The 23,398-nt window shown below is 36.6% G+C and overlaps 1 protein-coding gene across 3 annotated transcripts in view; it reads left to right on the top strand.

Moving 5' to 3' along the window:
* The window catches only part of PDE10A (phosphodiesterase 10A), a 334,971-nt gene that overhangs the window by 101,449 nt on the left and 210,124 nt on the right, over nt 1-23,398 (top strand). For all 3 annotated transcript variants that reach the window (XR_010126815.1, XM_054490521.2, XM_063666827.1), the window contains one exon: nt 22,214-22,342. Coding sequence is in view for 2 of the 3 variants with exons in the window: in XM_054490521.2 (XP_054346496.2) it covers nt 22,214-22,342 (129 nt within the window). In the remaining variant the exon portion in view is untranslated. The remainder of the gene's footprint in view (nt 1-22,213; nt 22,343-23,398) is intronic.

Genomic DNA, 23,398 nt, shown 5'->3' with positions numbered 1-23,398 from the left:
GTATTTTTAGTAGAGACGGGGTTTCACTATGTTGGTCAGGCTGATCTCGAACCCCTGACCTCGTGATCTGCCCACCTCAGCCTCCCAAAGTTCTGAGATTACAGGCCTGAGCCACTGTACCTGGCCAGAATTTTTTTTAATGGAAAAATAAAGACTTAGAATTCTTTTGGAGAAATGATGTTACAGTAAGAGGTGGGGCATCTGGTTTACTCTCTAGCTTTTTTGGACTCATTGCTTGGCCTTGGGTTCCTCATTTATAAAATGAAGTATTTAGTGATTTCCAGATTTTCTTCTTTTTCTAAGACTTTGGCATCATATTCCATATTGGTTCTTAGCTATAATAATTTTATATGTGTTATTGAGCAATGAGATTACACAGATAAAGTATTCTCAGAATTTCTATACATATTGATTTTTACAATCTGGAATTTGGGTTGATTGAATAAAATTATTCTTATCAGTAGATCTTATCTATAGTCTTGCAAGACCTTAGTATACATTTTTGTATGTTTCTCCTGCAATATTGTTATCAGTGTCATTTCGTTAAGGGAATTCCTAACTTCTGAATGTATGCCATGCTATGTATTCCCCTTTTGACACTACAGTGGTAATGTCAGAAGAGTTTTTGACACATTTTGGGCAGATTTTTATTATAAGCGCAATTCTAGCTATTTATACTCTCTTGCTCCACTTCTTTAGTTAAGAATATTGGAGAGGAATAGTTAGTTAACTTCTCACTTTCAGGAAGAAACCTTGATTCATCCTATTGTTATTTCTATTTTATAAACAGAAAATAAAATGTTTAAAGTAAGATGTATTCGGTGCCAGACAAGCTGCAAGTCAGTTACTTAGCATTTGCTAATATGGAAATTTACTCTCAGAAAAATGGGAGAGGCATTGTATAAAATGTAAACAAACAGAAGTATAAAATGTGCTATGGGAATTCTTCATTGGGGTGCGGGACTAGACAAGGAAGTAACATGTCTACAGTAGCTATAACTATGTCCTGTAGTCTTGGAATATACCGGGGCAGGTGGTCATAGGTGATATTTTCATTTATTAAGTTTGAATTGGTTTAATGCAAGATTGAAAACAACCATTTCTTAGTAATATCTGTATTCAGAAGATGTTTTCAACAACATTTCATTGTTGTCTAACCAAGATTGTCAAAATGGGTCTTATCAGTCCTTGTTCTCCCTCTTGCATTTGTGTAGGCTTAAGGATGGGCAGCAGGACTAGAGAGCCTTGGGTGTCTCTCTACCTTCAACCCCCAATCTTTTCTTAATAAGGAGCAAGCACCAGCTCTCATGTTTCTTGACTCTCTAAACAGCTCTGCTTTGAGGAACAGTCTTGGACTCCTCAGGAAACCTGTCATTGGAAATCCACTAGTTAATAATCTTGACTCTAAATATTTATTTTAAAGGATATGTATTTGAATTGAGGATTTTAGGGGAAGAGAAATTCCAGCCAAGGGTTTTGTGGCTAAGCAATTTTTTATTAACTTAATTCTTTCATTGAAATCACAAATAATAGTTTATTCTCTTTGAATGCTATGATCAGTGGGAGATGGTGGAGGGGGTGACTGGCTGAGGAAGGTGGGTTTGTGTTTATATCTGTAGGTACATGTATGTTTTCATTTGTATCATCATTATAGCTACCATTTTTTTTTTTTTTTTTTTTTTTGAGACAGTCTCCCTCTGTCGCCCAGACTGGAGTGCAGTGGCGCGATCTTGGCTCACTGCAGCCTCTGCCTCCTGGGTTCAAGCAATTCTTGTGCCCCAGCCTCCCAGGTAGCTGGGATTACAGGTGCACACCACCATGTCTGGCTAATTTTTGTATTTTTAGTAGAGACAGGGTTTCACTGTGTTGGCCAGTCTGGTCTTAAACTTCTGACCTCAAGTGATCAGGCCTGCCTCAGCCTCCCAAAGTGCTGGGATTACAGGCGTGAGCCACTGTGCCCGGCTGTATCTACCATTTTTGAGCCATGGTTTATGTCTTTTGCATATATTATGTTTAATTCTCATGAAAGCCATGAGTTAGAGGTATAATTTTTATTTTATGTGTTAGATAAATAGGCGAGAGAGGTTGTATCACTCAAGAAACATTCAGCTGTAAGGGGCGGTACCAAGAAATGATGTCTATACTTAGTTTTCTTTGTCAATGCTAAACATCGATACTTTCTTGTGCCCCTGGTTTCTGTATAATTGGGAATTAGAAGCAAATTGCTTTATTTATCTACAATGCAATAGCATAGTAACATCTTGATCTCATTACTAAATCAATCCTTCCTTCGTTCCTTCCTTCCTTCCTTCTTTCCTTCCTTCCTCCCTCCCTCCCTCTCTCCCTTCCTCTCTTTCTTTTTTTCTTTTTCGCCCTCCCTTGCCTCTCCCCTGTCCCTCCCCCTCCCCTCTTCTTTTTTTTCCTGTATTTGGTTGTGGGATATTTAATTTATGTGCCATACTTTTATAACAAGTACCGAAATTATTCTGATAGCAGTATTTTATACGTTTTGTTGTCTTCATAAAGTCCACATTATATGAGCAAACACTTGTTGAAAACAGGATTTCTCAACGTGAGCACTTTTGATGCTTTCTGTGGATAATTCTTTGCTGTAGGAGGCTTTCCTGTGCACCATAGGATGTTGGGCAGCCTCTCTGGCTTCTACCCACTAGATGTCACTAGATGTCAGTGGTACCCCTCCTCTGTGACAACCAAAACCCATCATGTCAGCAGACATTGCCAGATGCCTCTTGGGGGACTAAAGATTCTCCCAGCTGAGAACTTATGATTTAAACTTTACTACGTGCCAGGCCAGGTGGGATCTGACTGTGACAATTCTCCTGTCCTCAAGGATCTTTAGGCCTGTAGATAAGAGAACCATCTCCCTGCTAACCTACTATAATATGGTCAGTACAGCGCAGTAGTGGAGCAGTGCAGTGTCAAGGAAACTTGGAAAACAGAATTGTGACTCAGATTGTGGCATAGTTGAGAAGAAAGTGGTAGGACTAGGGAATGTAGATGCTAAACAAAGAAAATAATCAAACATGTCTTGAAGAATTGTTAGTTGCTGTTTTTAATGGTTAGGACTTTCTTTTGATATTCTTTAGATTTTTTCATCTTTGTCTTAAGTTGTAGTTTAAATAATATTTATCTGAAAATTATCTTGAGAAGAGCTAATACTAGTGTCTTTATTTTCAGGTAAAATAGTTGGAAAGTTGAGACCTTTTGTGTCTACTTAAGTCTAATTCATTACTTTTCTTCAGGTATATAGATTTAGTAACAGGCTATATTCTATTTTATACATAATATGAATTATACCCTTTAAATATAAATTTGGTTTATATCTTTTGAACTATCTTAACATTGTAATTGTCTTAATTATTAAAATAATACATAGATATAGTGTATCTAGTAAACTAATGATGGTCATGCTGGTCTAGTCATTTAGTTCTGCTCCCAAGGAAGATGCTTTCATTTCTTGCTGTGTTGCACAGATGGGTCTTGAACTCCTGTGCTCAAGTGATCCTCCTGCCTCGGCTTCCCTAAGTATTGGGATTATAGGCATGAGCTACCACACCTGGCCAACATTTATTTTCTGAAATTCAAATTTAATGATTTAAAAAAACTTTCTCTTATTTCTCTACCAGAATTTGATAAATAATGGTTACAATTTGGCAACTATTAAAAATAATAATGCTAAAATTGGATAGCTCTGTAGTTCTTTAGATTTTTTAAAAATATGATGTATTCATGTCTTCATCTTCAAGCCAGCAATGAGTCTTCAAATCTTTCTTGTGCTTTGAATCATGAACTTCTGGCACCAACAGGTGCCAGAAGAAAACTATCTGCTCTTAAAGGACTCATTTGGTTAGGCCAGGCCCAGTTGGATAATCTTCCTATTTTAGGACCAATAACTGGTTATTGGTTATTTCAGTTTACAATTAAGACTTACATCTTAAAACACTCGAAACACATTAATTTGTTAGGCCAGAAAAAAATGTAATGCAACCCTTTTACAGCAACAAATGTTATGTTTTTGTTATTATTTCCCTTTTCTCATGGTGTATTTGTGATTCTTTTGGCTTACATGATTTTAATCAAGTTTTGCATTGAACTGTATGCTTATTGTGTTAGTCTGTTCCCACACTGCTGTAAAGAATTACCTGAGACTGGGTAATTTATGAAGAAAAGAGGTTTAATTGACTTACAATTCTGGAGGCTGCATAGGAAGCATGGCTGGTCAGCTTCAGGAAACTTACAATCATGGTGGAAGGCAAAGGGGAAGCAAACATGTCTTCACATGGCAGCAGGAGAAAGAGCGAAGGAGGTACTGCTACACACTTTTTTTTTTTTTGAGATGGAGTCTCGCCTTGTCACCCAGGCTGGAGTGTAGTGTCATGATCTCGGCTAACTGCAACCTCTGCCTCCTGGGTTCAAGCGATTCTTCTGCCTCAGCCTCCTGAGTAGCTGGGACTACTGGTGCATGCCACCATGCCTGGCTAATTTTTTGTATTTTTAGTAGAGACAGGGTTTCACCGTGTTAGCCAGGATGGTCTCGATCTCCTGACCTCGTGATCCACCTGCCTCAGCCCCGCAAAGTGCTGGGATTACAGGTGTGAGCCACCGTGCCCAGCCCGTGCTACACACTTTTAAACAACCAGATCTCATGAGGACTCTATCATGAGACAGTGCTAGGGGGATGATGCTAAACCATTAGACACCACCCCCATAATCCAGTCACCTCTCACCAGGCCCCACCTCTAACACTTGGGGCCTCAATTCAACATGAGATTTACAAAAGCATAGATGTTCTCCCCTGGGCTTGTGCTTACACTAAACAAAATATTGTTTACAACTTGACAGCTGTCAGCAGTTACAGTTTTTGCTCAACTGGTTAAGGGTGACATAGTTTGGAAAATATGTTTCTTTTTACTTAACTGGATTAATAATAAAAGTAATTCAATTTGTAAAGGTTTATTAGTTTTCTGTTGTCTCATAACAAATTACCACAAATTTAGTGACTTAAACCAACACCCATTTATTGGCTCACAGTTCTGTAGACCCTGTGTAACTATTTTATTTGCTCAGAATATCGCAAGACTGAAATAAAGGTGTTGGCCTTACTTAGTTCTCTTCTGGAGGCTCTGGGGAAAGCTCCACTCCCAAAGTGATTCTTGTCATTGGCAGAATTTAGCTTCTTGCAGTTGTAGGACTGAAGGTCCCATTTTCTTACTGACTGTCAGCTTGAGGTCTCTTTAGCTCCTTGGTGTTGGCTACATGTCTTAGCGTATGGCTCTCCATCTTCAAGCCAGCAATGAGTCTTCAAATCTTTCTTGTGCGTTGAATCGTGAACTTCTGCCACCAACAGGAGAAAAGTATCTGCTTTTAAAGGACTCATTTGGTTAGGTCAGGCCCAGTTGGATAATCTTCCTATTTTAGGACCAACCTGTAGCATAACGTGTCCTATTGTAGAAGTAAAATACATCCTCACAGTGCTGGAGATCGTGCAGAGTGTGGATATCAGGGAAAAGTCTTGGGGACTGTATTAGTTCATTTTCACACTGCTGATAAAGACATACCTGAGACTGGGAAGAAAAAGAGGCTTAATGGACTCACAGTTTCACATGTCTGGGGAGGCCTCACAATCGTAGCAGAAGGTGAAAGGCACTTTTTACATGGCTGCGGCAAGAGAGAATGAAAGAGAGGCGAAAGCAGAAATCCCTTATAAAACCATCACAATCTTGTAAGACATAGTCACTACTACGAGAACAGTACTAGGGAAACTGGCCCCACGATTCAGTTATCTCCCACCAGGTCCCTCCCACAACACATGGGAATAATGGGAGCTACAATTCAAGATGAGATGTGGGTGGGGACACAGACCAAACCATACCAGGGACTGTCTTCAAATTCTGCCTACCACAAGAGGTTATCCTGTAAGATACTATATTGGTGGTTTTGAATCTTGATGATTTGAATAAAGAAGGGATTTATTAATGGGCTTACTGTATAATCTTGTTGAAAAAAAATTCTCATACATGTTTCAAATTGTTCCAGAATGAATTAAAAATATTTCTAATGAGACAGTATGTAATTTTCTTTTATCATTTAAACCAATAATATAGGACAAAGATGAGAATTCACTTTTTCTTTGCCACATAGGATACGATTCAATATTCCTGGGAAATCTAATCCATTTGTAAATCTTCAGCTGTTATCAAAATGGATGACTTCCACGTATATCCCTCTTAGCCCCTATTTTCTTCTTTTCAGCTGCACATTTTTATTTCCTACTTCTTATTAGAAATAACCATATAGCCGTCCTATGGGCAACTACATTTAAGCAGATCCCAAACCAAAACAATTTTCTTTTCCATGAATCCTTCACGACCTTCTATGTTTTTAATCATGTTCTAGCATCACTGCCTGGTCAATTACCTAAGCTAGAAACTTTGGAGTTACCTTTGACGTATCCCGCTGCTTCATTATCTATAATTTGTCACCAGTTTCTGTTGGCTAGGCTTAGCCGGTATTAAAGAGAATTTTATTTTATTTTTTTTACTTGAATAGCTGTTATAGTGCTTCCGTTATTTTTTTTTTTTATTGTACTTTAAGTTTTAGGGTACATGTGCACAACGTGCAGGTTTGCTACATATGTATACGTGTGCCATGTTGGTGTGCTGCACCCATTAACTCATCATTTATATTAGGTATATATACCTGTTAATTGTATCCTTATCGACCTTGCAGCATGGTTATCCATCTAACTATTCATCTTTATTTGTCTTCGTTTTTTGAGTTCCCTTATTCATCCTAAAACAAAATATAATGCCTAACTCATAGTCAGACTTCACAGTATTTTTAAATGAATTACATTGCATTGGGGAAATATAAATAGTGATATCCTTTTATAGAGGAAGTCTAAAAAAATTCTTGGGTGAATTGATAATCAAACATTTTTAAGAAGGTATATTTGCTAGCAAAGAAAGAAAAAATATGACAGCTTATTTATATAGAAAACCTATGTATTCTGTGATTTTTCTTTGTTTCAAGTCTGTATATGAATATCATGCTATCCCTCCCCCCTCCCCCCACCCCACGACAGGCCCTGGTGTGTGATGTTCCCCTTCCTGTGTCCAAGTGTTTTCATTGTTCAATTCCCACCTATGAGTGAGAACATATGGTGTTTGGTTTTTTGTCCTTGTGATAGTTTGCTGAGAATGATGGTTTCCAGCTTCATCCATGTCCCTACAAAGTACGTGAACTCATCTTCTTTTATGGCTGCATAGTATTCCATGGTGTATATGTGCCACATTTTCTTTATCCAGTCTGTCATTGATGGACATTTGGGTTGGTTCCAAGTCTTTGCTCTTGTGAATAGTGCCTCAGTAAACATACATGTACACGTGTCTTTATAGCAGCATGATTTATAATCCTTTGGGTATATACCCAGTAATGGAATGGCTGGGTCAAATGGTATTTCTAGTTCTAGATCCTTGAGGAATTGCCACGCTCCATAGGTTAGGCATATGGTTTGTTATATATTGCGTATCAAGATATGTCTGATTCATAGTAGGCACTCAGTAAACACGTACTGAGTAAAGAGAATCTCAACACTTAGAATTAATTACGTCAGCTATACTTCATGTTTCTGTTCATTGTACCCTTATCGACCTTGCAGCATGGTTATCCATCTAACTGTTCATCTTTATTTGTCTTCATGTTTTGAGTTCCCTTATTCATCCTAAAACAAAATACAATGCCTGACTCATAGTCAGACTTCACAGTATTTTTAAATGAATTACATTGCATTGGGGAAATATAAATAGTAATATCCTTTTATAGAGGAAGTCTAAAAAAGATTCTTGTGTGGATTGATAATCAAACATTTTTAAGAAGGTATATTTGCTAGCAAAGAAAGAAAAAATATGACAGCTTATTTATATAGAAAACCTATATATTCTGTGATTTTTCTTTGTTTCAAGTCTGTATATGAATATCATGATTTTTAAAAAACGTATTTTGATAAGTGGAAAGGAATAGTTTATAGAATGCCTAACGTGTCATTCACTTTTAGGGTATAATTTTTAAAGTCTTTAAATAAACGATAATGTTCATTTTAAACAATATTTTACTAAATGGGCATAAGAAATTATGGTTGTTATTCTTCTTGCTTTCTTTAAATCCCAGTTGAAACTCTGATCATGAAGGTTATTAATTATGAATCGGTATATAAGTCTCTTTCTTTGGTCTCTCTTTTCTCTATTTTTTGTTTCTTTTCCCACCAGATTAAATTATACTACCAGAAACCTATTTTCTTATCTTTCTTCTTTAACGTATTTTAATCTCTCTTAAAACGGTGGATACTATAAGGTTTATTTCTATGGGAGTATTTTTCAGAATTTTTTTTTTTCGACATGGAGTTTTGCTCTGTCACCCAGGCTGGAGTGCAGTGGCACGATCTCGACTCACTGCAACCTCCATCTCCTGGGTTCAAGCGATTCTCCTGCCTCAGCCTCCCGAGTAGCTGGAATGACAGGTGCATGCCACCATGCCCAGCTAATTGTTGTGTTTTTAGTAGAGACAGAGTTTACCATTTTGGCCAGGCTGGTGTCGAACTCTTGACCTCAGGTGATCCACCCGCCTCAGCCTCCCAAAGTGCTGAGATTACAGACATGAGCCACTGCACCCGGCTCAGAATTTTTTTTTTATTTATTTAAGATTTATCAAGGCTTTACTGAAAACCTCAGTAGACAGTCATAGATTTTAAATTCTTATTTTAAATGTGGAAAGTGATTCTAGACTCCCAGGCAAGGCTGTACTTGCCCTTTCGTAGCTGATATGCTTGTCCACAGGCTCATTGTGTGCATTGTGGCTGAGGTGCAGAATGTATTTACTTAGCATTAGGCTTACTTGTATTTCATGGCTATTGTCCAGCACTTGAGAATTCACTTTCACTTTCAGGTGACAGAGTTGGGTCTTAGTGATTTGGTTAATGTTATCATATAATGTAATAACATATCTGTTACCTTCAAAGTTAGTGACTATTGTTCCCTTTAATCCAAATTAGCTAGCACATCTCAAGAACCATTTGAACTATGTCACAATACAAAGAAGGGAACTGTGTCCATCACAGCTGTCTTCAAGGCAGAAGCCTTGGACTTCCTTGTATTACTTTCACCAAACCCTTAGCCCCTTATTCTTTTCCTGTTTTTACCCCTGTTTTGATTCATTGACTGTTTCGTGTAAGCTCAGCTCTCAAGTTTGAATATTTGCCTTAAGCTGGTCTTAACCGCCAGCACTTTGTGGAGTGTTGTTTTATGCAGTTGCCCCTTGAACAATGCAGGGATTAGAGGTACTGACCCCCCAGCTCAGTCCTGCATATAACTTTTCCCTCCCTAAAAACTTAAGTACAAATAGCTGAATGTTGACAGAAAAGCCTTATCAATAACATCAGTTTATTAACACTTATAGTTTCTACATATATTTTATGTATTTATGACATACCTGTTTTTTTCTTAAAAATTTTCAGTATTTCTAGGCTATGCAGTTCGTCTGCAAGTTTTTTTCAAATTGTTGAAAATCTCCAAAATTTTTTCCAGTATAATTATTGAAAAAATTGGCACATAGGACCAGTGCAATTCAAACCTCTGTTGTTCAAGTGTCAGCTGTACTTGTCTTTGACTTCACGTTCCTCTGGCTTGTTCCTTGTAGCAGATTGGCTGGATCCAGCCTTGGGCACCCATCTCTGTAGGTTCTGCCTGGAAGCTCTCACATTAGACTGTCTTGGTATCTTTGAGGTTAGTGTTTGGGTACACATTCCAGTTAATATGATGGCTAGCTAGACAATTTCTGGATTTGATATTTCTCAATATAAGCATCATGGATGTATCTAAACCATTAATTATTCTGAGACACACCTAGATGAAATATTCTTAAATATAGGTAAATAGAGTTTTTATTATCACTGTATCTAAAACAGTAGCATGGTCTTTTCTAACGGAAGGCATTTCTTTTACAATCTTAATTTCATAATATTTCTTAATATAATGGTGCTACTGTTTTGATGAAGATAGATGTTACTGAATTAACTGTCACCAGTCACTTAGTATGTGCTCAGATGTTTGCATGGGTTATAACCCTATGGAGTAGGTACCGTTTTGGGGCCCATCTTTTGTTTATGGGGACAGTGAGGCTTACAGGGTTAAGTGACTTTCTTTTTTTAAAATTATTTTTTAAAAATGTTGTGGGTACATACTAGGTGTATATATATGGGGTACATGAGATATTTTGATACAGGCATGCAATGTGAAAGAAGCACATCACGGAAAATGGGGTATCCATCCCCACAAGCTTTTATCTTTTGAGTTATAAACACTCCAATTACATTCTTTATTTTAAAATGTACAGGTAGGTTATTGACTATAGTCACCCTAACATGGTATCAAACAGTAGGTCTTATTCACTTGTTCATTTTTTTGGTGCCCATTAACAATTCCTACCTCTTCCTAGCACCCTACTGCCCTTCCTAGCCTCTCTGGTAATCATCCTTTTACTCACTATGTCCATGAGTTCAATTATTTTAATTTTTAGATCCCACAAATAAATGAGAACATGTGATGTTTGTCTTTCTGTGCCTGGCTTATTTTACTTAACAAAATGATCTCCCGTCCCATCCATGTTGTTGCAAAAGTCAGGATCCCCTTCCTTTTTATGGCTGAATAGTACTCTATTGTGTATATATACCACGTTGTCTTTATCCATTCATCTGTTGGTGGATACTTAGGTTGCTTCCAAATCTTAGCTATTATTGTAAACAATGCTGCAACAAACAGAGGAGTTCAGATATCTCATCGATACACTGATTTCCTTTCTTTTGGGTATATACCCAGCAGTGGGATTGCTGGATCATATGGTAGCTCAATTTTTAGTTTTTTGAGGGCCCTCTAAACTGTTCTCCATAGGGGTTGTACTAATTTATATTCACACCACAGTGTACAAAGGTTTCCTTTTCTCCATATCCTCGCCGGCATTTGCTATTGCTTGTCTTTTGAATATATGTCAATTTTAACTGGGGTGAGATGATATCTCATTGTAGCTTTGATTTGCGTTTCTCTGATGATCAGTAATTTTAAGCATCTTTTCATATTCCTGTTTGCCACTGGTATGTCTTCTTTTGAGAAACGTCTATTTAAATCTTTTGGCCGTTGTTTGATTGGATTATTAGATTTTTTTCCTGTAGAGTTGTTTGAGCTCTTTATGTATTCTGGTTATTCATCCCTTGTCAGAGTGATAGTTTGCAAATATTTTCTCCCATTCCATGGGTTGTCGCTTCACTTTGTTGATTGTATCCTTGACCGGGCAGAAGCTCTTTAACTTGATGTGATTCCATTTGTCCATGTTTACTTTGGTTGCCTGTGCTTATGAGGTATTGCTCAAGACATTTAAGTGACTTTCTTAAGGAAAATAGCCTATATTTGAGCATCTGGTGCCTCAGAACCCCCAGTTCCCCACCGAGTTACTGTAGATCTGGAACTATATTTATGCTAAAGGGATGGGAGCACTGAATCCTTTATATAACATAACCTGCGCCTGCGTGTCTTGTCTCCATCTGAGACTTCACTGTGGAGATTGGTTTTCTGAGTCACAGAAAGGGTGCATTTTGGTGGGTTTAAGCTTCCTCTAAATAGTTCTGTCAAAAAATGTTTTTCATCTTTATGTTATTACTTTGAACAGCTCAAGTTTGTAGTTGACTTTCTCAGTTAAAAGAAACTTTCATTTATGTTCTTAGGAGAGAAAGCAAGTAATTAATTTCACTTTAGTTTAGAAATACAGCAGTATGGAATTTATCTTCTGATAAATGCAAATTATGAATGTGGGAAACAGTACCTTCTCTGCAGCTAAGGCACCCCTTAGGCTGTTAATTCACGTGAAATAAGTAATCAATTATGTAGGTCAGAATACTGGCAGTATATTAAACCAAGGCTCATTAAATGACTGCTTTCTAGGTCATAGGCCAATTCTCTTTCAGTGGAATGTACTTGGATGGAAAGAAATTATTTTAGGTGATATATTTGGGGACAAGGATAGTTATTATAAGGCATTTGTTTTTAGTTTGCTTCCTGTTTTTCCTTCTTGGTTAAAAATGGTATCAGTACTAGTCGATCGAGTTAACCAAAATCTAAAGAAACATCTCTTTGTTTCTATCAAAACTTACAAATTATTTTAATGATAGTGAAAACTGTTTACATCTGTCACCTGGGTAACCTCCATTCATTTCCATATAAATGACTTTGCCTTTAAAAAAAAGACCCCCCCTCAAAAAAAAAAAAAAAAAAAAAGAAATTTAGAGCCTATCTATCCCTTAATCAGTAAGTGGTTAGAAAGAACTGCTATATAAATTGTTATGTTCATGAAGTTTTATGTAAAGGGTGACATATTACATATTTAAACTCTTTAGATGAAAAAAGGAAAGTGAAGATAGAAGTAAGAGAAAGAAAAGAATCTCATCTAGGTTCGGGCAGGAATGGGAATTTAAGTAGGTACAGCAGGCTATGAGAGGAGTGGTCTTTTGCTCGGGTACTTGCTGTAGAATTTGGGATTCCTGGTGGGTCTGTCTGTGATCTTGTAAACTGGACAGTTTTCAGCAAAAAAAACCTATACCACTCCCTTCTTAGTCTTCTGCGAAATCATAAAAGACAAAGGATTACTAATTAATTAATTCAATTGATGATAGTCCCTGTGTTTAGGATCCTCAGAATTACTCCCCAGTTTGGTGATTTGCTGGAAGTACTCACAGGACTGGGCATGTAGTTGTACTCAAGGCTGTGCTTGATGAGAGCTGAAGGATACAAAGCACAATCCACAAAGGGAAGAGGTGCACTGGGTGAAATCCAGGAGAGACTTGGCACAGGCTTCCGAGGATACCTTCATTCCTCCAGCAGTGACGTCTGACAGTGTTTGTCTAGTGTTACCTACCAGGGAAGCATGTTAGAGACTCAATTCCCAGTTTTCTTATTGGGGGTTGGTCAGGTACACACCCTCTGCCTGGAATGTTATAAACTTTCAGACTCCCAGAAGGAACGCAGGTGTTCAGCATGAACCCATATTGTTTGCACAAATGCACAAACAGTCTAGGCACAGTGACCTGGTCTTTAGTTAACTGTTGACTGGGAACACCCCCAGAGCCAAAGTCCTTGATGCTAGCCAAGGGCTGACCTTGCAAGCAGCCTTTCTAAGTAGGAGAGCACTGTCAGGTCTGCTGTGTTAACCCCTTTTCTGCCCAGAGCCAGGCACTGTGCTATGTAGAGAATGAGACAGATCATGGAGTTTATAGTCTAGCTCAAGAGGCTGAAGTCTAATAAATTCCTACTAATAAGTAAGAAATTTCAGCTTGTGATGAATGTCTTGAAGTGTAGGAGGAGGAGGGTACAATGAGAGTATAGTGCAGTGAGTGGAGAGTGTGTGGCTAGCGAAGGTAGCTCCGGTGAAACTGCCTTTAAATTGGCTAAATGTCTCACTGAGCCGTAAGAGAGGGAGGGGATCGAGGGCAGATAGCAGCGAAGACCGTGGATGAGGAGAGGAGAGGAGAGGAAGGGCTTGGCACGCTGGAGGAATGAAATGGGGGAAGCATGGGGCTAAGTGGCATCATTGCTGCTGACTGCTCCCTTTCCATCCTCCAATTAGATTTGTTTTCAGATTAGTCTTGTGTCTCCAGGGGGCTTCTGCTGCAAAGATTTCTTTCCACCTCTTTATCAAAGCCTGAGATTAGCAGTCAGATTTTTCAATTTATAATTTGAGGTAAAAACGTGTAAATTGTACTTCTAAATTGGAGCTAGCCCTGACCAGTAACACTCCTGTTAAAGTGTAATAACCTCAGACAGGAGGAAGTGTAAAGAAACTCAAGGCAGTTTGGGCTTAAGAGCTGACATCCTGGGCTTGTATCTTCATTCCAACCCTAATTATTGCTTCTGTGGCCAATAGAAAACTGCTACAATTATTTAACTTCCCTTTGCCTCATTTTCCTGTTATATATTTTTGGGATTATAATTCATTTCTTAAGTAAATATTTTGAACATTTTCTGTGTGCCACATACTTAGTTCTCTGAGGCTTACCTGGGCTAGTATGTGTAACGTGTATAACCTAATATCTTATATGCAGAGAGCATTCAAAGTAGGCCAGCTGTTATTAACGAATGCTATTAGCTGTTGTATCTTTTTGGTGGGGAAGGAGGTGAAACAGTTGTAGTATAAATGCGTGAGAGGTAAATACAGAGAAGGAGGTGTATAAAGTTGAATTTTAGGATTCTGAAAGCAAACTTACCTGATTTTAAAGTTATACATCTGCTGACCTTCATTTGCTTTTGGACAAATAAAGGAAGGTTTTACATAGATGCATATGCGTACAGCCTAGAACAATTGTATGCAGTTTGGGAGAACACACACACAAGTTAACAAGAACATTGCTGTTGAGCAGTGTGGTGGTATAACAGTGCTTAGTATGACACGTGATACGTTTTCTTTTAACTTGACAGATTTTGTTATTAAGTTGCTACAATAATTTACACAGAAATATAAAGAAAATTTACTACTTCTGATATATGTTTTGGAATTGTCTTTTGAAACTAATAAGATTTTTTAACGTAAATGTGTATATATACTTATCTCTTGGTGCTTGGAAAATATGAAACCATCTCACGCTGTGAAAGGTCTGTAAAGTTACTGGATTTTCCTTTCATTGAACATTTCAATTGTGGGAGGATGCACTGTCCGCTCATGTAGCTCATTCCAGTTACAGAAGCCTTGTTTCCTATACATTCTGCCTGAAGTTGAATTGTTATCTGACTTCCTCAATTATTAATTCTAGTTTTGCCCCCTGGGTTTATGGATGGAAAAAAAAAAACAAGATATGAATAAACCAAAAATATCTTAACCTGTTTTACTTAATAACATTCACATTAAACAGCAATGCCCATCAGGAATCTTGTGTTCTTCAAACTAAACGTTTGTACTCATTCACCCAGTCCTCATATGATGTGCATTTCAGCCCCTCACAGTTCAAGCTGTTCTTTGATAACTGGACTGTTGCACTTCAGTAATTAATAGCATGAAATGGTGTTATTCTCCCCCAAATTTATCTTACAGTTGGACTGACACTGTAAGAAGCTGAAAATGATTTTACTTATTGTTTGTATCTGGACTAAACACAGAAGAAATTACAAAATTGAGATAATTATTACAATAAATAAAAGATGATTGGTTACGTATACCTTAGAATTTTTTAAAGGTTTTTCCTAACCTAGCTGAGTTTAGTTACTGTGAGATAATGGAAATTTAATATATTTTCCCTTTTCTGTGATTGAGGAGGGACAGAGGGCTTGAGATAAGATAGCTAATGTGGCAGAAAATAATTCTTTTAAGGTCAGGAGGACCTGTTTTAGGGCATGTAAAAGCACTGTGATATGGAATTGTAGGAACCAGCACTCAGGTGTCATGGGGGACAGGCATAGTGGGAGAGGAGGAATGGTATACTGGATACTTGCCGTATGCTTTTGACTGGTTTTTAAATTTAATACAGACACAAAATTGGGATCTTCCTCCACAATTAAAATGGTAGACTTAATACTGAAAAATGCTTTTTCCTAATTCTTACAATAGATCCTTTAGTACCTATGATTACTAATTTAACATTTCTTAGAATGGGTAAAACAATAATTCTTTAGCCTCTGATTTGAAACTGACTTTTAAAATAAATAATTTTTATAGATATTAAGGTGATAAGACTTCAGAAATAATAAAGGCTTTAGCTTATTAGGATAATATATTGTCATAAAGACACATTTAAAGATATATCAGAAATGAACCTGATTTGCATTCAGTTGGTGACATAGCCACAGAGAGTTGAATATTTCAGGTGACTTTAAAACATCATAATGCAGCTGGGCGTGGTGGCTTACATCTGTAATCCCAGCACTTTGGGAGGCCAAGGTGGGTGGATCATGAGGTCAGGAGGTCGAGACCATCCTGGCTAAGACGGTGAAACCCCGTCTCTACTAAAAATACAAAAAATTGGCGGGGCGTGGTGGCGGGTGCCTGTAGTCCCAGCTACTTGGGAGGATGAGGCAGGAGACTCCCTTAAACCCAGGAGGCGGAGCTTGCAGTGAGCCGAGATCACGCCACTGCACTCCAGCCTGGGTGACACAGAGAGACTCTGTCTCAAACAAAAACAAAAACAGAAAAAACCGTAATAACTTGTTTATTTGTCGTGGTTATATATCTTAAAGGATAAAGAAACCCACCTTATATGTTTGTTGTATGATAGAACAATGAATGATTATGTAATCTAGTTCCATTTTCCTGAAATTGAAATACTTCTGTTTACTGAAAGGAACTAGAGATCCTGAGAAAAAAAGTATGAATCTATATCTGGGGCAGAAAATGGACAAGAGGGGAACCTAAGATATCTCATACTGGCAGAGGATGGAAGCTGTTGAGATCTACTAGGTTCTTGTCAGAATGACTGAACCTGCTTGAAGAGGCTCCTCCACCTGGCTGCAAGATGGGACAATTTGAGTACCAGTTAAGGATAATAGTTACAATGCAAGAAACAGATCAAATTTATTCAAATATATGGTTTCATAGTAATACTGTTATTTTTTAGTTGTTTACCCATGGGAGAATGTTACTGCATCCACTCATTATTTTCAAAACTGGTGAACAAAGGGGAACAAATTAAGCATTTGTCTTGTTTGATCTAGAAGAACTGTCCCACTGGACAACCACATAGTAGATGAAGCTAAGTTTCTCTTCGTATTATTTCAGCTAATAAATGAATTATTCATAATTATTTCAGCATGATAGAGTGAGGAAAATCACCATTGTCAAGCCCTACTGAATTAGTCTCTCAAGAGCCACTAATGCTGCTGACATCACAAAAAACTTTTGACAAAAGTGTGCAGTAACACTGACCAAATTGTACCCCAGATGGAACCTACATCTCTTCAGGCCTTGAGGTCTAATGTCAGTTTTCAAGAAATGCAGAGCAGAGGAACATGCTAAACCCCACAGGGATAAAGTCAGAAAAATCCAGATTGAAGTAAACCATAGGACTAAAAACCTATTTTATTCAGAAATAAGTTATAATGGGGGAAAGTAAGAGATGGAGGGGAATATTATCGGACCAAAGAGACCTAAATATAATTTAAAAAATGAAATTCTGAACTACTGCAACATGTTGAATTTACTTGTGTCCTAGTTCAGACCAACAAGCTGAAAAAAAAAAAAAAAAAAAAAGATTTAAAGCCTGGATATTTTTGATGTAATTAAAAATAATAATTTCTCTTTAGGTGTGATAGTAGTATTTATGGTTAGAATAGTTTTATCTTTTGGAGATACATATTGAAATTCTGAACTACTGCAACATGTTGAATTTACTTGTGTCCTAGTTCAGACCAACAAGCTGTAAAAAAAAAAAAAAAAAAAAAAAAAAAAAAAAAAAAAAAGGATTTAAAGCCTGGATATTTTTGATGGAATTAAAAATAATAATTTCTCTTTAGGTGTGATAGTAGTATTTATGGTTAGAATAGTTTTATCTTTTGGAGATAGATATTGAAATGTATTAATATATTAAAATAATTTCTTGGATTTGCTTTGAAATTATATAAGAGGAGAGTAGGTGGTAGGGATGGGAAATATTGGCTATGAATTATGATTGTTGAAGCTGGCTGTTGAGTACATAGGGCCATTTTTTTGTGTGTTATTTGATAAAAGTTTTAAATGTATATTTATACATATGCGTGAATAGGCAAAATCTTCATCTGAAAAAGGAAGTTGAATTTGTGGCTTGCAGAAAGCAAAAACCAAAAGGGTAGCATAATAATGTGTTACTTAGGAGAAGCTTGTGAGATTTCTGTGAAGACAGAAGAAAAGTAGCCTCAATGCTACTGTATTTAAAAACAAAGATAGAAAAATGTATCATTGTTGATGTTATTTATTTTTACTGATATTTTGCATTATTATACGTGGAAACTCAAAGGTGCCAATCCTTTTCATCACTGCTGTATGGCTCAATGTCAAAATGTTGAAGTAGAGATATTGATGTGGTGTTTATCTATTTCTTTAAAAGAGTTACTCAGCAAGAAAATAAAGTTAATTCTTATCTACCCCTCAGGTCGCTGGCTGAATTGTTAGCCATAGAAGCAATTATCTTTACTAAAATATTCATCAGTCTTTATTATGCCTTTTGTTATGTATCTTCAGGTCAGTGTTAAATCTAACCACTACATGTACCACTCTGCTTTTCAGTTTGGTTTTGTTTAGATTGTAATCCTTCATGACATTTTCCATGGGCACTTGCAAATTGCACTGCGAAAATTAATGAAATTCATCAGCTCTTCCTAAGTTAGTTACCCTGATCATTCAGTCTATCAATACCCGTGTGCTTCTCTTCTATCATTTATTACTTTTAACCAGCCCCTGCTCATGAGTACTCCTGCCAGATGTTGAAAAATGAAATGAAGATGAAAGTCAGTTTAATTAGTTTTATCTGTTTCCACTCTGGCAAAATGTTATGTAGATGAAAGGATGTAGTTTATTAGCAGGAATGATATATTTTAAAATATACTTGTTCAAATATACACAATAACTTTGGAATAGTTGTCTATATTTGTCTGTCTGTGCGATTTACTGGTAGCAAATTTTAAATCATTAGCTACTCCAAGCTTATATATTTTCTGTTCTTATCCTAAATTTAGCTGTTTCTTCATGGAGTCTTGGTTCCTTTTGTTGTAGACTGATACTAGCAACCAAGCTATAGGTGCTATATGTATGCAATTATACCAGGATATTGTTGCTTCTAGGCCCTCTCAGTTAACATAGCAAAGTGAGGCTTGTGTGTATTTATGAGATATACGTATCTACCAATATTCCTATATGTAACCATTTTTATTTGTATTGTCATACATGAGTTCACTGATATCTCCAACTTTAATTCATTACCACATGGATCATTCTGAACTCTTCCTTTTGTTTATCTGTAACATCTCACTCTACCATTGAGAAATCTTGTCCCCACCATCTACCACTCATTTGTTTAATTGACCAGTGTCAAACTGTACCCTCTTGGGACAACAACTTTATCAACTAGCGTATGGTGCTTATGTACAGTTTATTCTGCGTTTAGTCTCACAGACCCCACTTATTTTCAAAGTTACATAGGTTAGCACCTTATCCTCTGCCACCCACTTCAGGGAGGTTGTTTTATATGTTTTATATTACATGTGTAATACATTTAGATTCTTTTGTTGCATTATGCTTTCCATCCTGAGACCACCTGACCTTGTAATTGAGTTTTTAAAAATTTACATACATGATAGTTTATTCTTTGTGCTATAAAGTTCTACAGATTTTTGGCAAATGCATAGTGTCATGTATTTATCATTATAGTGTCTTACAGAATAGTTTCATCATCCTAAAAGATCCCCTGTACTTTACCTATTCATAATTTGCCCTTTCCCCTTGAACTCCTGGTAGTCACTGATCTTTTTACTACCTCTACAGCTTATGCCTTTTCTCCAGTGTTGTATAGTTGGAATTGTATAATATGTCCTTTTTAGACTGGCTTTTCTTCTCACAGCAATATGCATTTAAGACTCATCCGTGTTACTTCATGGCTTGTTAGCCCGTTTCTTTTTAGTGTGAAATATTTAGTCGTATGGATGTATCACAGTTTGTTTATCCATTTTGTGTATTGAAGGACATCTTGATTGCTTCCAGATTTGGGTGATTATGAGTAAAGCTGCCAAAAACACTCACATGCAGGTTTTTGTGTGGACATAAGTCTTCATATCCATTGGGTAAATGCTTACAAGTGTGATTTTTGGTCATACAGAAAGACTCTATTTAGCTTTGTAAGAAACTGCCAAACAGTCTTTCAAAGTCACTGTAGCATTTTGCGTCCTTATCAGGATTAAATGATAATTTTTGTTGCTTTGCATCCATGCCAACAATTGGTACTGTCAGTTTTTTTTCAATTTTAGCCATTCTAATAGGTGTGTAATAGAATCTCATTTTTGTTTTAACTTCAGTTCACGATTAACAAATGAGCATCTTTTAAAATGTTTATTGCCATATCTATATCTTCTTTACTGAAGTGGCCTTTGGCCCATTTTTCAGTTGGGTTGATTGTTTTCTTATTGTTGAGTTTAAAGAGTGTTTTTTTGTTTATTTTGGATGCATATCTTTTATCTCATGTAATTTGGCAAATATGACTTGTATGGTAATGCACTAAAGATGAAATGAGATGACAAGGAGGAATGAGTCAGTTATTACTATATTTTTCAGCCTCAGTTTCTGGGAAAATGTAGAGTAATAGTAACACAAAAAGGAAAACCAAGAGTTAAAATCTCTTTGGGAAGAAGTGAGAAGGAGATAACGCATGTAGTTTTGACTTAAGATGGAGCTTGAGGTGATGGGAAAATAGCTAGACTGGAGATTAAAAATATGTTAAGATTCCTGATTTAGATTTTGGTGTCATCATTGTGGATTGTTGAAGAGAAAGCAGAATTCAAGAGCAATTAGAAAGTTAGGATAAGAATTCTCTAGCCTTGTGTCATGGGCGTGGCAGAAAGAAATTTTAAGACGGAATCGATATTGAATATGGAGGACCTAAAGAGAGCATGAAATTTGCATTATCTATCTTCTCAAAGGTCAAGTATGCTATCAGCTTACTGTAGTATCCTGCACCTTTTGTTTTTAGGGACTATAATTTGCTGTGCCAGGAGAGCACTTACTTACTTTATTGAGTCAATTATCTTTAGCATTTTATAGAATTTTTCACACTGAATTTTACACCACTGGGGCTCTTTTGCAGGGTGAATATAGCCAGAGGTTTTATTTTCATTTGTCTTATACAACTCTGTGTGTGTGTGTGTGTGTGTGTGTGTGTGTGTGTGTGTGTTTAAATTGACTATTTAACTACCAATTTCATTGAAAGAAGTCATTTTCCTTTTCAGTTATACCGTTGTAGAATCCCAACAGTTGTGACTTTAGTTCCCAGCAGAATTAATTAACACATATGAATTCTCTGCTTTGTCTGTTTGGGAAAACATACAGCCTACTCTCTGGAGTCATAAAGATATGCTTCCTTTCCTTCTTTTTTTTCTCAGAGTGCAGTTTTTCATTGCTTTTTTTTTTTTTTAACCTAACCATCCCTAAAAAGGGTAATTTATTCAAATAATTCACAGAAAAGATACAGTAGTAAAAATAATTCCTGTCACTGAAGGATAATTATTCAAAGCCTGTTTGTGTTTGGGGTTGTTTAATGAAATGGCATACCAACACAAAGCACGAAATTGAAAACATATACTTTATATGTGGGATATGAAAACATGTGAAAATACTTTGTTTGCAAATCTTATGTATATTCAGTACTTATCATTAGACTATGAAAAGTATTTCAGTGAAACTGACTACATACACATAATATTAATGAATAAATGTCAAGATTATTCTGAACTGAACATTAGTTATACCACTGGGTTTAATGACTTTGAGAAAAAGGAAGGATTTTTGTTGTAAGGCAATAAAAGATAATAATTTATTCATTTATTTATTAAACAATTTTTAACACCTATAATGTTTCAGTGCTACATTTTCCTGTTTACCACTCTTGCTAGAGTTTCACTTGCTTTGACCACTAAATCTATGGTAACTATATACCGAAAAAATAAGTACTCCGTAAGCCTTAATGTACAGCATTGGATCTTGGCATTGGTTCATATGTAACTCTGAAAATTTATTGCTAGAAACAGCTATGTAACATGATGTAATATCTGTAGTTTAAAATTGCTAAACTAACTACATTCTTTTTTATTGTGGTCGTACACACACACACACACACACACGCATATACATGTATATATGAAAAATGGTGTTTTAACCATTTTAAATGCTGTTTTAAGCATACAATTTAGTGGCATTACGTATATTCCCAATGTTGGGCAGTATTCACCTGTCTAGTTCCAAAACTTTGCTGTCACTCCCAGTAGAAACTCTGTACCCATTAAGCAATAACTTCCCCTTCCCGCTCTTTCCAGCCCTCTCTCCATTAGATGAGAGGTTGCTGGGTCTTAGCATAAAGTGTTGTGATACTATACCTTTCGTTGATATGAGGATGTTGTATAGGTGAATTTTATTCTTTTCAATTCTTTTACAGGTTTGACAGATGAAAAAGTGAAGGCATATCTTTCTCTTCACCCCCAGGTATTAGATGAATTTGTATCTGAAAGTGTTAGTGCAGAGACAATAGAGAAATGGCTGAAGAGGAAGAACAACAAATCAGAAGGTAAGATCTCTTGTGGATCTCATTTTAAACCAACTTTTTCTATCTTACGGCAAAAGACCAAGCATTTAATATATTCTAGAGAGCGAAATATAAAGTAGACAAATATTAACATTGTAATTCTATCAGAGTTATTCCATGTAAAAAGATTAAGTTAGAGAAGAAATAAATACAAAAGAAAGATCCCTGACTAATTAAAAATAAAAATTTGGCAAATCTTGAGAATTCAGTTGATTAAGATACAACCACATTGAAAAATGCAGAAGTCAGTATTATAATTGATTTTATTTAAGGATTATTTTTAGTGATTAGATAAACATTATTCATAGTACATATTTCAAAGATATTATGTTTTACAAAGAGAAGTCTTTTACAAAAAGAAGTCCTTTACAAAAACAAGCCAATATAAAAACAATTTTTATATTGGGAAAGCACTGTAGACTTGGCATTTGACTTTCATTCACACTCAGACTCTAGAAGATTTGTCGTCAGTAAACTTTCAGTAAAAGAACAAGGTTATCGGCCGGGCGCGGTGGCTCACGCCTGTAATCCCAGCACTTTGGGAGGCTGAGGTGGGCAGATCAAGAGTCCAGGAGATGGAGACCATCCTGGCTAACACAGTGAAACCCCGTCTCTACTAAAAATACAAAAAATTAGCCGGGCGTGGTGGCGGGTGCCTGTAGTCCCAGCTACTCAGGAGGCTGAGGCAGGAGAATGATGTGAACCCGGGAGGCGGAGCTCACAGTGAGCTGAGATCACGCTACTGCACTCCAGCCTGGGTGACAAGGCGAGACTCCGTCTCAAAAAAAAAAAAAAAAAAAAAAGAACAAGGACATCTTTTTGACCTAAACGCTCATGAAATGACAGAAAGAGTGGAGAACCACTGTTTTAACTTTTGAGATCCTGGCATTTTAAACACATCGTGGTTTAAATTTTCTGCAAAGTAGCTTTCTACAGTAGGAGTCTCTTTGCATGTTGTTCTCTTAGTCTCTGAAACATGTGTATTTTTAATGCAGAGACTGCTTAAGAAGCAGTTATATTCACGAATAAAGAACTAGA

The sequence above is a fragment of the Pongo pygmaeus genome, chromosome 5 (genome assembly GCF_028885625.2).
Source record: "Pongo pygmaeus isolate AG05252 chromosome 5, NHGRI_mPonPyg2-v2.0_pri, whole genome shotgun sequence".
Lineage (NCBI taxonomy): Eukaryota > Metazoa > Chordata > Mammalia > Primates > Hominidae > Pongo > Pongo pygmaeus.
This window is presented reverse-complemented; position numbering and strand designations above follow the sequence as displayed.